This window comes from Salvelinus namaycush, chromosome 33 (genome assembly GCF_016432855.1).
Source record: "Salvelinus namaycush isolate Seneca chromosome 33, SaNama_1.0, whole genome shotgun sequence".
NCBI classification, from domain to species: Eukaryota; Metazoa; Chordata; class Actinopteri; order Salmoniformes; family Salmonidae; genus Salvelinus; species Salvelinus namaycush.
The window spans coordinates 12,417,335-12,433,302 of NC_052339.1; the positions used below are offsets into that span (position 1 = coordinate 12,417,335).

General features: G+C 44.2%; 1 protein-coding gene across 2 annotated transcripts in view; it reads right to left on the reverse strand.

Annotated features, from left to right (window-relative positions):
- LOC120028104 (integrin beta-1-like) overlaps positions 1-15,968 on the reverse strand; it is a 53,708-nt gene that overhangs the window by 5,706 nt on the left and 32,034 nt on the right. The window contains exons 3-9 of one of the 2 annotated variants that reach the window (XM_038973277.1): positions 9,990-10,075; positions 9,479-9,698; positions 3,468-3,638; positions 2,966-3,204; positions 2,329-2,484; positions 1,062-1,157; positions 228-317 (exon numbers count right to left, since the gene is read on the reverse strand). In XM_038973277.1, coding sequence (XP_038829205.1) covers positions 228-317; positions 1,062-1,157; positions 2,329-2,484; positions 2,966-3,204; positions 3,468-3,638; positions 9,479-9,698; positions 9,990-10,075 — 1,058 coding nt within the window. The remainder of the gene's footprint in view (positions 1-227; positions 318-1,061; positions 1,158-2,328; positions 2,485-2,965; positions 3,205-3,467; positions 3,639-9,478; positions 9,699-9,989; positions 10,076-15,968) is intronic. The other variant, XM_038973278.1, reaches the window with a different exon arrangement.

Below are 15,968 nucleotides of genomic sequence, written 5' to 3' on the forward strand. Positions count from 1 at the left end.
GAACAACAATTAGCCCTTTGTACACTATATACAACATTTTCAGTAGGCTTCAGTTTTACAAAAGCAGATTTATGACTATTCCCATAGAAAGATCAGTTCAGAAAGAGAGATGTGATGACTTAACAATAGCAGCAGCATGGTTTTGCCAACTATTTTAAGGATGAAAGTTAGATAGTGTGCAGAAGTGCATCTTCTCCAGTAACTAAACCAACCCAATCTATACTTACATTGTAGGCATCAATAATGAGGTTGATAACGTTGCTGGAGTTAGCAGAGAGTGTCCCCACCGCAGATTTAGGAATGAGATTCTTTAACTCCTGAGAGAGAAAACACAATACACTAAATGATCATGTACTAGTATGTCAATAGGAATCCTGTCAATCTCTAAATATTCACCAGAAAAGTCTAGAGCAAAACAGTTCTGTCATGTTTTGCCTGACCCATTTAGATTGCTGAGTAGTTTGGTTGTGGTCTTGCATCACATAGTGGTAAGGTCTGAATCTAAAGTTACAACTTTTTGCAGTGTTGTGAGGTTCTAAATTCAGAGATCCAAGGTTGCGTCCCAAATGACACTCAATCCCTACATAGTCCACAACTAATATCGGGAATAGGGTGCCATTTGGGACGCATCGTGTAATCAACTAAACGAGAACGCCATTCTACCGAGGTTGACAAATATTGTCCAAACATTGGACTGATGGGGATATGATAAAAGGTCATTACGGAACTCCAGACAGACTTATAATTGGCTTGAAAAGCACTAGAGGGCAGCAGGGAACATTCAAAGGCTGCTGCCCAAATGGAACCCTATTCCCTACAAAGTGCAGTACTATTGACCTGGGCCCATAGGGATCTCGTCAAAAGTAGTTCACTTTTTAGTGAACATGGTGCCATTTGGGAAACAACCAGAGATCCAAAGAGATGCTACTGGTAACAAGGAGCAGATGCTGCTCTTCAAAGTGTTGGGCTTCTTCTAACCTACAACAGACAAGCACAGGAAATTTAAAAGAAGAAAATGTTTTCCACACGCACGTCCACGCACGCAAACACGCACAACTGACTATGTAAACAGGCTGGAACTCCTCTGTGATGGCAAAGATCGTCTGGATGTTGTTGTCGCTAAGTTTCTGAACCAGGTGAGCGATGGAGGGATAGTCCTGTTGCAGGGAGACAATGAGGAAGTAAGTACAGGTACCAGATAAGCCCTTTGATGACATCACTAAGGGCAAGTAGCCCATTCCCTTAAAATCTTGTCATATTCAAAATACAGACCACACGGAAGACTAGAAAAAAAGTCACAATACATACAGTACATAGGAGTGCATTATTATATTACATAGTGCATTATTATACTACATAGTGCATTATTATACTACATAGTGCATTATTATACTACATAGTGTATTACTATAATGCATTATTATACTACATAGCGCATTATTATACTACATAGTGTATTATTATACTACATAGTGCATTACAATAATGCATAGTGTCACGTTCCTGACCTGTTTTCTGTTGTTTGGTATGTGTTTAATTGGTCAGGGCGTGAGTTTTGGGTGGGCAGTCTATGTTTTCTGTTTCTATGTTGGTTTTGGGTACCTGATATGGTTCTCAATTAGAGGCAGGTGGTTTTCATCTCCTCTGATTGAGAATCATATTAAGGTAGGTGTTTTCACACTGTTTGTTTGTGGGTGGTTGTCTCCTGTGTCTGTGTTTGTCGCGCCACACGGGACTGTCTCGGTTTGTTTGTACGTTCGTTCTTTTGTGTAGTCATTTTCCTGTTCGTGAGTTCTTCGTTTTATGTAAGTACGCATGTCCAGGTCTGTCTACTCCGTTTTGTTATTTTGTTAGTTATTCAAGTTAGTTCGTTTTTGTCTTGTCAAATAAATCATTATGAATTCACACCCCGCTGCACTTTGGTCGAATCACTACTCCTCCTCTTCGTATGAACGTATTACTATAATACATAGTGCATTATTATACTACATAGTGCATTATTATACTACATAGTGTAATATTATACTACATAGTGTAATATTATACTACATAGTGCATTACTATAATGCAGTGCATTATTATACTACACAGTGTATTATTATACTACATAGTGCATTACTATAATGCATAGTGCATTACTATAATACATAGTGTATTATTATACTACACAGTGTATTATTATACTACACAGTGTATTATTATACTACATAGTGTAATATTATACTACATAGTGCATTACTATAATACATAGTGCATTATTATACTGCATAGTGTATTACTATAATACACAGTGCATTATTATACCACATAGTGCATTATTATACATACATAGTAGTGGCTCATTGTGTACATGTTGTTCTCCAGGTGGCATTTCCCATCGTTGGGCAAAACTATCCCGCCCAGTTTCCCGTCTCCAGCAAAGTGGAAGCCAGCATCAGTGGAGAACACCAGCAGACGGGTGACGTTCCTCCAGCCAATGTGCTCCTGGGGAAGGGAGGGAGAGAGGGAGGCCTATTAAAACTTGTAAAAATTAACCACAAACAGAAAAAGGACACAGCCTACAGAAATACCAGAGAACAAAATTACAAGACTTACAAAAGATTCAGGAAGTATATATCAAAATCTATGAACAACTATGTGAGAGGTTACCCTCTTAAAACAGCAGTTTAGCACCCTAGAGTGAATTAACTCTCAAACATTTTATAAAAAGGCCTTCTCTAAGCATAGACACATTAAGCCTTGACTCCAGCCATTCTCAAATGAGGTCAAGGACCATGAGACAGTCAATATAAAGCCCTGATAAAAGTATTATTGGAACTTTATGAGCTGGTTTTCTGGACAGATATCAAACCTAGTCCTGGAGTAAAAAGTAAACTCAATGGAGAAAGCTTTTCAGTCCTGGACTAGGCTTGATCTATGTCCGGGAAACTATCCCTAAATATGATAATAGAAACATATTACTTACACCACACACAGCCACTTGCATGATGGCATCGAAGCCTCCCTCTGGTGAGTCCAGGTTTCCAGAGATCTGCTGTTGTCCCACCAGGGTGTTGAACTCCTGTCCATTGCTGGTCAGCTTCAGAACGTTCTTGTAGCTGAAGGGACTGGTGCAGTTCTGGTCCCCAGTACAGGGGTTCAGCAGCTTGGCTGGGGTGGTGCTAATGTAAGGCATCACCGTCTTCTCTACAAAGGAACCAAAACCTAGAAGAAGAAGAGATCCATCTCATATATAAACTGTATTGTTAAGGAGACGGGACACCAATTTGTTAGCTTCAAAACACCTTTACTAAGATCAAACCGGTTATCTTACACGTGGCATTATGGGTATTGTAGTACAGTGTAACTATGCAATATGCACCCAACCTGAACTGAAAGCATAAGAGATCAATTTGAAGTGGAGAAGATGTTCAAATAAATATAAACATCCCCAATCCTCATACAACCAGGCTGATTCTCAAGCTCACCGATTCTGAAATCAGATGTGATCTTTGACATCTCCAGCATCAGATGTGTTCCCAGGTTCTTGACGTTTTCCAGATCGTCCTTCATGGAGTAGGACAGGTCCATCAGGTAGTAGAGGTCAATGGGGTAATCCTCGGCACGTTTGAACTTCAGGTTAAAAGACTGAGGTTCACCTGCAGTACACAGACAAATGGGCAAGGTTAAGCCGGGGACTACTGACTTGCTAACTCTGGCATATTTACATTGATGTGAACACTGAAATCCAGTATCTCTACTTACACATCATCATCTGCTCATTTATCACTCCAGTGTTAATCTGCTAAATTGTAATTATTCGCTCCTATGGCCTATTTATTGCCTACCTCCTCATGCCTTTTGCACATACTGTATATAGACTTTCTTTTTTCTACTGTGTCATTGACTTGTTTATTGTGTTATTGGCTTGTTTATTGTTTACTCCATGTGTAACTCTGTGTTGTTGTCTGTGTCACACTGCTTTGCTTTATCTTGGCCAGGTCGCAGTTGCAGATGAGAACTTGTTCTCAACTAGCCTACCTGGTTAAATAAAGGTTAAATAAATTAATTAATGTGCACCTTCCTGTAACGGTCGACTTGTGGTGAATGAGCGGACCAAGGTGCAGCGGGTGATGAAGACATAATGAATATTTAATAACAGAACGACGAAACAAATAAACGACGTAGACTGACCTAAAACATGAGAACTTACAAATACACGAAGAACGCACGAACAGGTACAGACTACAAACAAACGCTACAGTCCCGTGTGGTACGAACATACATACAGACACGGAAGACAATCACCCACAAACAAACAGTGTGAACAACCTACCTTAATATGGTTCTCAATCAGAGGAAACGTAAAACACCTGTCCCTGATTGAGAACCATATCAGGCTAAATGACAATGAACCTAAACATAGAAACACATAACATAGAATGCCCACCCCAACTCACGCCCTGACCATACTAAACAAATACAAAAACAAGGAAAACAGGTCAGGAACGTGACAGAACCCCCCCCTCAAGGTGCGAACTCCGGGCGCAGCACCTAAAGTCTAGGGGAGGTTCTGGATGGGCATCTGTCCACGGTGGCGGCTCTGGCTCAGGACGTGGTCCCCACCCCACCATAGTCATTCCCCGCTTTCGTAACCTCCTCCTAATGACCCCCCTCCAAATTAACCCCACCGGACTAAGGGGCAGCACCGGACTAAGGGGCAGCACCGGACTGAGGGGCAACACCGGACTGAGGGGCAACACCGGACTGAGGGGCAACACCGGACTGAGGGGCAACACCGGACTGGCTGACGGCTCTGGCTGGTCATGGCTGGCTGACGGCTCTGGCTGGTCATGGCTGGCTGACGGCTCTGGCTGGTCATGGCTGGCTGACGGCTCTGGCTGGTCATGGCTGGCTGACGGCTCTGGCTGGTCATGGCCGGCGGACGGCTCTGGCTGATCCTGCCCGGCGGACGGCTCTGGCTGATCCTGTCCGGCGGACGGCACTGGCGGCTCCTGTCCGGCGGACGGCACTGGCGGCTCCTGTCCGGCGGACGGCACTGGCGGCTCCTGTCCGGCGGACGGCACTGGCGGCTCCTGTCCGGCGGACGGCACTGGCGGCTCCTGTCCGGCGGACGGCACTGGCGGCTCCTGTCCGGCGGACGGCTCTGGCGGCTCCTGTCCGGCGGACGGCTCTGGCGGCTCCTGTCCGGCGGACGGCTCTGGCGGCTCCTGTCCGGCGGACGGCTTTGGCGGCTCCTGTCCGGCGGACGGCTCTGGCGGCTCCTGTCCGGCGGACGGCTCTGGCGGCTCCTGTCTGGCGGACGGCTCTAGCGGCTCCTGTCTGGCGGACGGCTCTAGCGGCTCCTGTCTGGCGGACGGCTCTGAAGGCTCATGGCAGACGGACGGCTTTGCAGGCTCAGTACAGACGGGCGGCTTTGAAGGCTCAGTACAGACGGGCAGTTCATGCGGTGCTTGGCAGACGGACAGTTCAGACGGCGTTGGGCAGATGGGCAGTTCAGGCGCCGTTGGGCAGACGGGCAGTTCAGGCGGCGCTGGGCAGACGGGCAGTTCAGGCGGCGCTGGGCAGACGGGCAGTTCAGACACCGCTGGGCAGACGGGCAGTTCAGGCGCCGCTGGGCAGACGGCAGACTCTGGCCGGCTGAGACGCACTGTAGGCCTGGTGCGTGGTAGCGGAACTGGAGGTACCGGGCTAAGGACACGCACCTTCAGGCTAGTGCGGAGAGCAGCAACAGGACGCACAGGACTCTGGAGGCGCACAGGAGGCTTGGTGCGTGGTGTAGGCACTGGTGGTAATGGGCTGGAGACACGCACCATAGGGCTAGTGCGTGGAGGAGGAACAGGGCTCTGGAGACGCACAGGAGGCTTGGTGCGTGGTGCCGGTACTGGTGGTAATGGGCTGGAGACACGCACCACAGGGCTAGTGCGTGGAGGAGGAACAGGGCTCTGGAGACGCACAAGAAGCCTGGTGCGTGGTGTAGGCACTGGTGGTACTGGGCTGGGGCGGGGAGGTGGCGCCGGATATACCGGACCATGCAGGCGTACTGGCTCCCTTGAGCACTGAGCCTGCCCAACCTTACCTGGTTGTATGCTCCCCGTAGCCCGACCAGTGCGGGGAGGTGGAATAACCCGCACTGGGCTATGTAGGCGAACCGGGGACACCATGCATAAGGCTGGTGCCATGTATGCCGGCCCGAGGAGACGCACTGGTGGCCAGATGCATTGGGCCGGCTTCATGACATCCGGCTCAATACTCAATCTAGCCCTGCCAGTGCGGGGAGGTGGAATAACCCGCACCGGGCTAAGCACACGTACAGGAGACACCATGCGCTCTACTGCGTAACACGGTGTCTGCCCGTACTCTCGCTCTCCACGGTAAGTACAGGGAGTAGGCGCAGGTCTCCTACCTGACTTCGCCACACTCCCTTTTAGCCCCCCCCCCAATACATTTTTGGGCTTGACTCACAGGCTTCCGTGCTAGTCGCGTACCCTCATAACGCCGGTTCCTCTCTCCGGTTGCCTCTGCTCTCCTAATCGCCTCCAGCTGTTCCCATGGGAGGCGATCCTTTCCAGCCAGGATCTCCTCCCATGTGTAGCAACCCTTGCCGTCCAAAACATCCTCCCATGTCCATTCCTCCTTCGTGCGCTGTTGCTTTCTCCAGTTACACCGCTGCTTGATCCTTTGTTGGTGGGTGATTCTGTAACGGTCGTCTTGTGGTGAATGAGCGGACCAAGGCGCAGCGGGTGATGAAGACATAATGAATATTTAATAACAGAACGACGAAACAAATAAACGACGTAGACTGACCTAAAACATGAGAACTTACAAATACACGAAGAACCCACGAACAGGTACAGACTACAAACAAACGCTACAGTCCCGTGTGGTACGAACATACATACAGACACGGAAGACAATCACCCACAAACAAACAGTGTGAACAACCTACCTTAATATGGTTCTCAATCAGAGGAAACGTAAAACACCTGTCCCTGATTGAGAACCATATCAGGCTAAATGACAATGAACCTAAACATAGAAACACATAACATAGAATGCCCACCCCAACTCACGCCCTGACCATACTAAACAAATACAAAAACAAGGAAAACAGGTCAGGAACGTGACACTTCCATGTCAAATAAGGTGCTGGCCTTCACATGAAAGAGTATAAGGAACACTCCTTCCAAATCATAATAGCTAAAACACTCAAAAGAAAATGGAGGCTACTGTAACTAATCAACATAACAATGAAAGACCACGGAGGAACAGCAGGATAAACAAAAAAGACCCTCAGCAACGCTGCGTCAACAACGGTTGTCAAGCAAGATGTTTTGGCTGAAGCAAAATGAACTAAGACTTCATGAGAGGACTAGGTTTGATATCTGTCCAGAAAACCAGCTCATAAAGTTCCAATAATACTTTTATCAGGGCTTTATATTGACTGTCTCATGGTACTTGACCTCATTTGAGAATGGCTGGAGTCAAGGCTTAATCTTGTCAATATAGGGGGTGCTGTTTCAACTTTGTAAAATATCGTTCTCAAATTAAACTGCCTTGTACTCAATTTTTGCTCGTACAATATGCATATTATTATTACTATTGGATAGAAAACACTCTCTAGTTTCTAAAACCGTTTGAATTATTTCTCTGAGTGAAACAGAACTCATTCTGCAGCACATTTCCTGTCAGGGAGTGAGATTTCAGAAATCGAGGTCCCTGTTCTGAGGTCAGTTTATAAGTCCCCATGTAAGCCATCGGGCTACATGCACTGCATACGTCTTCCTCTAGATGTCAGTAAGCGGGGATAATTTGAATGGAGTGGATTGTGCAATCTGGGACCTTATATAAGACCGTGGAACGTAAGTACCGTCCTTTTCAACGGTGCGCCTGGCGCAAGAAGACATCACAATGGCGTCCTGCAAACGCTTTCGTTTTAGTAGTTCTATATCTCCGGTCATGTTTTTATTCGTTATAGGTGTTAAAGACATCATAAGGTAGTTAATTTAAACCGACTTATAGCAGTTTATAGCAGTTTATTGCGATTTTCTGGGATTTCTTTGTCATGCGCTTTCACGAGTTGGACACCTCTCCAGTTGGTGGCTAACATTAGCGGCTATTTCGACCGGACAAGAGGACATCTTTCAACCCAAAGACGATTGTTCTGGAGAAAGGACACCTTGCCCAAGATTCTGATGGAAGCTCAGCTAATAGTAAGCAGTCTTTATGCTGTTAATTCGTACTTATGTTGACAAATGTTAAATAATAATTCCGCCATGAATTATGGGGCGGTCTCGCTTTAGCGCACGCTGTATTGCGCAGTAACGTTAATTTTAAAAATCTAACCCAGCGATTGCATTAAGAACTAATTTATCTTTCATTTGCTGTCCAACTTGTATTTTTTAGTCAAGTTTATGAATAGTTTTCGATTAGAATAGGTGCCTTTCCCAAGATTTCTCCTGACATTTTCTTTGCAGCTTGGCTACTTTTCTCATTGTATAACCACGATTTGTGCCGCTAAATATGCACATTTTCGAACAAACTCTATATGCATTGTGTAATATGATGTTATAGGACTGTCATCTGAAGAATTCTGAGAAGGTTAGTGAAAAAATGTATATCTTTTGGTGGTTTATACGTAATCGCTATGTTTGGCTTGAATCAATGCTGTTGTGATGTTTGCTATTGTGGTATGCTAATATAACGCTATATTGTGTTTTCGCTGTAAAACACTTAGAAAATCTGAAATATTGTCTGGATTCACAAGATCTGTGTCTTTCAATTGCTGTACGCTGTGTATTTTTAAGAAATGTTTTATGATGAGTAATTAGGTAATACACGTTGCTCTCTGTAGTTATTCTAGTCGCTTTGGTGAGAGTTGTGATGGTGGCTGCAATGGTAAACTATGATTTATACCTGAAATATGCACATTTTTCTAACAAAACATATGCTATACAATAAATATGTTATCAGACTGTCATCTGATGAAGTTGTTTCTTGGTTAGTGGCTATTTATATCTTTATTTGGTCGAATTTGTGATAGCTACTGATGGAGTAAAAAACTGGTGGAGTAAAAAAAGTGGTGTCTTTTGCTAACGTGGTTAGCTAATAGATTTACATATTGTGTCTTCTCTGTAAAACATTTTAAAAATCAGAAATGATGGCTGGATTCACAAGATGTGTATCTTTCATCTGGTGTCTTGGACTTGTGATTTAATGATATTAGATGCTAGTATTTACTTGTGACGCTATGCTAGGCTATGCTAGTCAGCTTTTTTACTGATGGGGGTGCTCCCGGATCCGGGTTTGGGAGGAATTAGAAGTTAATGTGTCTAAGAAGGCCTTTTTATAATGGCACCCGATTCCTAACATAAGGCACTACTTTTGACTAGAGCTAAAAGTAGTGCACTAAATAGTGAAAAGGGTTCAATTTGGGACGCAACCCAATCAAACATAACAGTTCCATTTAAGTTTTTACCAGATCTGAGGCTGAGGGTGAGTTTCTGTGGCTGGATCTGTGTGATGTCCTCTGGTCGGAGTTTCCCTTCTCCCTTGTTGCGGTTGGTCACAGCCTTGTTCTTCAGGAGCCGCTGGCTGCCTCGGGGGTTTTCTACCTTGGTGGAGCTGCAACCTCTCTTCCTCAGGGACTCCAGCTCGTCACAGTGGGTCGATGTGGCCTCACCCTGCTTCAGGAACTCCTGGGAGAGAGGAGGTGTAAGTATCATGACACATTGCATTATGGCACTCAGAGGAAATCCACCCAAAAATGTAAGGTCCTTATTTTCTGAAAATGTATTTCCTACACTCCCAAGCAGGTTATAAAGGTTACAAACAATATTGCCCGACACACTCGTGTTTTAATTCCAAGGAATTAAGGAATTTAATTCCAAGGAACAGACTCTTCAAGTTGTAACGCTGAGTTAGTCGATATTAAGGTTGTGTAGCATCAATGCAGTAACAATGTTATTGGCAAATTCATATCCACGTACTGGGTCCATGCACCAGCCACATTTCGCTCCCACTTGAATACACTCCCCACAGGATTTGGCATTAGCCTTGATGCACTCGTTCCCTTCTGGAATGGAAAAACAAAGGTTGAAAAGAAGCAAACTCATCATAGACTCCTAAAACCTAACCAGGAAATAAGCCAGTGTACACATTGTGTAATTTGGAAAACTGTGTGCCTCAGTGAGAACAGTAAATTGAGCCAGAGACAGAATGGAATATTACGCTGTTCCGTAGGTCCATGATGTCGTCACTACTATGCTCAAAGAAATGCTCAAAGAAACATACACTGTAAACCCCAGTGTGATGTCATTACTCAACTTTTGAGGAAACCTGTTGCACTTAATATATCTGAGTACAGTTACTTAGTGATTTGTAGTCATTACTCAAACCAACAGAGTAACTGTTACCCTGTAGGGGGTTCAGATTTGAGTTGTATCAGCTTGATTTTTTTTTTTTGCATATGCCCCCACTAAGCCACGCCTCCAATATAATTTCCCAGTGTGCCTTGCCTTTTCGAGTGAGTCCTGTGGCCTTCACCAAGTGAGTTCCTAGGTGAATGTTATCATTATAATTAAACTCTTTATGACAATACATTACATATCTCAGATTTTATAGAATGGCGCCGGAGGGGATGGCTGCCGTTGTACGTGCTTCTAACCAACTGTGCTATTTTGTTAGTTTTTTTGCGTTGTTTGTAATTATTATTATTTTTTAACCTATTTTGTACATAATGTTGCTGCTACCGTCTCTTATGACTAAAAATAACTTCTGGTCATCAGAACAGCGATTACTCACCTCGAACTGAACAAAGATTTTTTCCAAGTCTGACGCAAAGGATATACTGCTTTCTCGGGAACGTGAAGAAAAGACGGAGAAAAAGGGGGGCGGAGGTCAGGCTGCCTTCTGAGAATTCGTAGGCGAGTGAGTAAACCTCCACTGCCATCCGTTCTATTGGCCAACATGCAATCATTGGAAAACAAAATGAATGATATACGATCAAGACTGTCCTACCAACAGGACATGAAAAACTGTATTATCTTATGTTTCACCGAGTCGTGGCTGAGCGACGACAAGGATAATATAGAGCTGGCAGAATTTTCCATGCATCGGCAGGACAGAGAAGCTACGTCTGGGAAGACGAGGAGCGGGGGTGTGTGTCTATTTGTCAATAACAGCTGGTGCGCAATGCCTAATATTAAAGAAGTCTCGAGGTATTGCTCGCCTGAGGTAAAATACTTTATGACAAGCTGTAGACCACATTATCTACCAAGAGAGTTCTCATCTATATTATTTGTAGCCATCTATTTACCACCACAGACCGATGCTGGCACTAAGACTGCACTCAACCAGCTGTATAAGGCCATAAGCAAACAAGAAAATGCTCACCCAGAAGCAGCACTCCTAGTGGCAGGGGACTTTAATGCAGGCAAACTTAAATCCGTTTTACCTCATGTCTACCAGCATCTCACATGTGCAACCAGAGGAAAAACAACTCTAGACCACATTTACTCCACACACAGAGAAGCACAGAAAAGCCCTCCATTTGTCAAATCTGACCATAATTCTATCCTTCTTATTCCTGCTTACAAGCAAAAACTAAAGCAGGAAGTACCAATGACTTGCTCAATACGGAGGTGGTCAGATGACGTGGATGCTACGCTACTGGACTGTTTTGCTAGCACAGACTGGAATATGTTCCGGGATTCAGCCAATGGCATTGAGGAGTATACCACATCAATAAGTGCATCGATGACGTCGTCCCCACAGTGACCGTACGTACATATCCCAACCAGAAGCCATGGATTACAGGCAACATCCGCATCGAGCTAAAGGCTAGAGCTGCCACTTTCAAGGAGCGGGACATTAATCCGTACGCTTATAAGAAATCCCGCTACGCCCTCAGACAAACCATCAAACAGGCAAAGCATCAATACAGGATTAAGATTGAATCCTACTACACCGGCTCTAACACTTGTCAGATGTGGTGGGGCTTGAAAACTATTACAGACGCGAGCCTACCAGATGAGCTAAATGCCTGTTATGCTTGCTTCGAGGCAAGCAACACTAAAGCATAAATGAGAGCACCAGCTGTTCTGGCTCTCGGTAGCCGATGTGAAAAATACCTTTATTAAACAGGTCAACATTCACAAAGCTGCAGAGCCAGAGGGATTACCAGGACGTGTACTCAAAGCATGCGCGGACCAATTCGAAAGTGTCTTCACTGACATTTTCAATCTCTCCCTGACCGAGTCTGTAATACCTACATGTTTCAAGCAGACCACCATAGTCCCTGCGCCCAAGGAAGCGACGGTAACCTGTCTAAATAATTACTCACGTTGGTAGCCATGAAGTGCTTTGAAAGGCTGGTCATGGCTCACATCAACAGCATCATCCCGGATACTCTAGACCCACTCCAATTCGTATACCGCCCCAACAGATCCAAAGATGACGCAATCTCAATCGCACTCCACACCGCCCTTTCCCACCTGGACAAAAGGAACACCTATGTGAGAATGCTGTTCATTGACTACAGCTCAGCGTTCAACACCATAGTGCCCTCAAAGCTCATCACTAAGCTAAGGACCCTGAGACTAAACACCTCCCTCTGCAACTGGATCCTACACTTCCTGACGGACTGCCCCCTGCGGTAAGGGTAGGCAACAACATGTCTGCCACGCTGATCCTCAACACTGGGGCCCCTCAGGGGTGCGTGCTTAGTCCCCTTCTGTACTCCCTGTTCACCCACGACTGCGTGGCCAAGCATGACTCCAACACCATTATTAAGTTTGCTGACAACACAACAGTGGTAGGCCTGATTACCGACAACGATAAGACAGCCTATAGGGAGGAGGTCAGAGAACTGCAGTGTGGTGCCAGGACAACAACCTCTCCCTCAATGTGAGCAAGACAAAGGAGCTGATTGTGGACTACAGGAAAATGCGGGCCGAACAGGCCCCAATTAACATCGACGGGGCTGTAGTGGAGCGACTCGAGAGTTTCAAGTTCCTTGGTGTCCACATCACCAACAAACTATCATGGTCCAAACACACCAAGACAGTCGTGAAGAAAGCACGACAACACCTTTTCCCCCTCAGGAGACTTAAAAGATTTGGCATGAGTCCCCAGATCCTCAAAAAAGTTCTACAGCTGTACCATCGAGAGCATCCTGACCGGTTGCATCACCGCCTAGTATGGCAACTGCTTGGCATCTGACCGTAAGGTGGTACAGAGGGTAGTGCGTATGGCCCAGTACATCACTGGGGCCAAGCTTCCTGCCATCTAGGACCTACAGTGGCAAGAAAAAGTATGTGAACCCTTTGAAATTACCTGGATATCTGCATAAATTTGACCAAATTTGATCTGATCATCTAAGTCGCAACAATAGACAAACACAGGGTGCTTAAACTAATAACACACACATTATTGTTTTTATCTTGTCTATATTGAATACATAATTTAAACATTCACAGTGTAGGTTGGAAAAAGCATGTGAACCCCTAGGCTAATGACTTCTCCAAAAGCTAATTGAAGTCAGGAGTCAACTAACCTGGAGTCGAATCAATGGCACGAGATTGGAGATTTTGGTTAGAGCTGCCCTGGCCGATAAAAAACACTCACAAAATTTGAGTTTGCTATACACAAGAAGCATTGCCTGATGTGAACCATGCCTCGAACAAAAGAGATCTCAGAAGGCCTAAGATTAAGAACTGTTGCCTTGCATAAAGCTGGAAAGTGTTACAAAAGTATCTTTAAAAGCCAGTCTACGGTAAGACAAATTGTCTATAGATGGAGAAATTTCAGCACTGTTGCTACTCTCCCTAGGAGTGGCCGTCCTGTAAAGATGACTGCAAGAGCACAGTGCGGAATGCTCAATGAGGTTAAGAAGAATCCTAGAGTGTCAGCTAAAGACTTACAGAAATATCTGGAAGATGCTAACATCTCTGTTGACGAGTCTACAATACGTAAAACACTAAACAAGAATGGTGTTCATGGGAGGACACCATGGAAGAAGCCACTGCTGTCAAAAAAACATTGCTGCACGTCTGGAGTTCGCAAAAGAGCACCTGGATGTTCCACAGAGCTACTGGCATAATATTCTGTGGACAGATGAAACTAAAGTTGTCTGTTCCTTCCAAACAACACAACACTATGTGTGGAGAAAAAAAGGCACAGCACAGCACACCAACATCAAAACCTCATCCCAACTGTAAACTATGATAGAGGGAGCATCATGGTTTGGGGCGGCTTTGCTGCCTCAGGACCTGGACAGCTTGCTATCGTCGACTGAAAAATGAATTCTCAAGTTTATCAAGACATTTTGCATTGAAGCTCAACAGAAGTTAGGTGATGCAACAGGACAACAACCCAAAAGACAGAAGTAAATCAACAACAGAATGGCTTGAACAGAAGAAAATATGCCTTCAGGAGTGGCCCAGTCATTTCTGACCTCAACCCGATTGAGATACTGTGTCATGACATCAAGAGAGCGGTTCACACCAGACATCCCAAGAATATTGTGGAACTGAAACAGTTTTGAAAAAATATTTCAACTTTTGTGGAGGTCTGATCCGCAACTATAGAAAATGTTTGGTTGAGGTTATTGCTGCCAGAGGGTCAACCTGTTATTAAATCCAAGGGTTCACATACTTTTCCCAACCTGCAATGTGAATGTTAACACGGTGTGTTCAATAAAGACATGAAAAATGTGAATTGTTTGTGTGTTATTAGTTTAAGCAGACTGTGTTTGTCTATAGTTGTGACTTAAAAGAAGATCAGATACAATTTTATGACCAATTTATGCAGAAATCCAGGTAATTCTAAAAGGTTCACATACTTTTTCTTCCCATTGAATATGCTACGCGGTGTCAGTGGAAAGCCCAAGAAATTGTCAAAGACTCCAGTCACCCAAGTCATAAACTGTTCTCTCTGCTACCGCGGTACCGGAGCGCCAAGTCTAGGACCAAAAGGCTCCTTAACAGCTTCTACCCCCAAGCCATAAGACTGCTGAACAATTATTCAAATGGCCACCCGGACTATTTACATTGACCCCCCCATTCGTTTTTACACTGCTACTACTCACTACGTATTATCTATGCATAGACACTTTACCCCTACCTATATATACACAAATGACCTCGACTAACCTGTACCTCCGCACATTGACTCGGTACTGGTATCCCTTGTATATAGCCTCGTTATTGATATTTTATTGTGTTACTTTTTTATTATTTTTTACTTTAGTTTATTTGGTAAATATTTTCTTAACGCTTTCTTGAACTGCATTGTTTGTTAAGGGCTTGTAAGTAAGTATTTCACAGTAAGGTCTACCTGTTGTATTCGGTGAATGTGACAAATAACGTTTGATTTGATTTGAAGGCAGGGTTCATCAAATAGTTCAGCATTGGAACGATTTTATTTTTGAGAGGATGATCAGAGGGCCGGAACATATTTAAAAATAATTTTTAGACTGCGTATACAAATGTAAGCAAGGTTTGAAATTATTATGTTTTAGTAAAATATTATATCAGTTCTGGTGTCTTGCAGTCAATTTGATTACATACAGTGTCTTCGGAAAGTATTCAGACCCCTTGACTTTTTCAACATTGTTACGTTACAGCCTTATTCTAAAATGGATTTAAAAAATAAAGAAAATCATCAGCAATCTACACACACTACTCTATAATGACAAAGTGGAAACAGGTTTGTAGAAATGTTAGCAAATTTATTACAAATAAAAAACAGATACCTTACTTACATACAGTGGGGCAAAAAAGTATTTAGTCAGCCACCAATTGTGCAAGTTCTCCCACTTAAAAAGATGAGAGAGGCCTGTAATTTTCATCATAGGTACACTTCAACTATGACAGACAAAATGAGAAAAAAAAATCCAGAAAATCACATTGTAGGATTTTTTATGAATTTATTTGCAAATGATGGTGGAAAATAAGTATTTGGTCAAT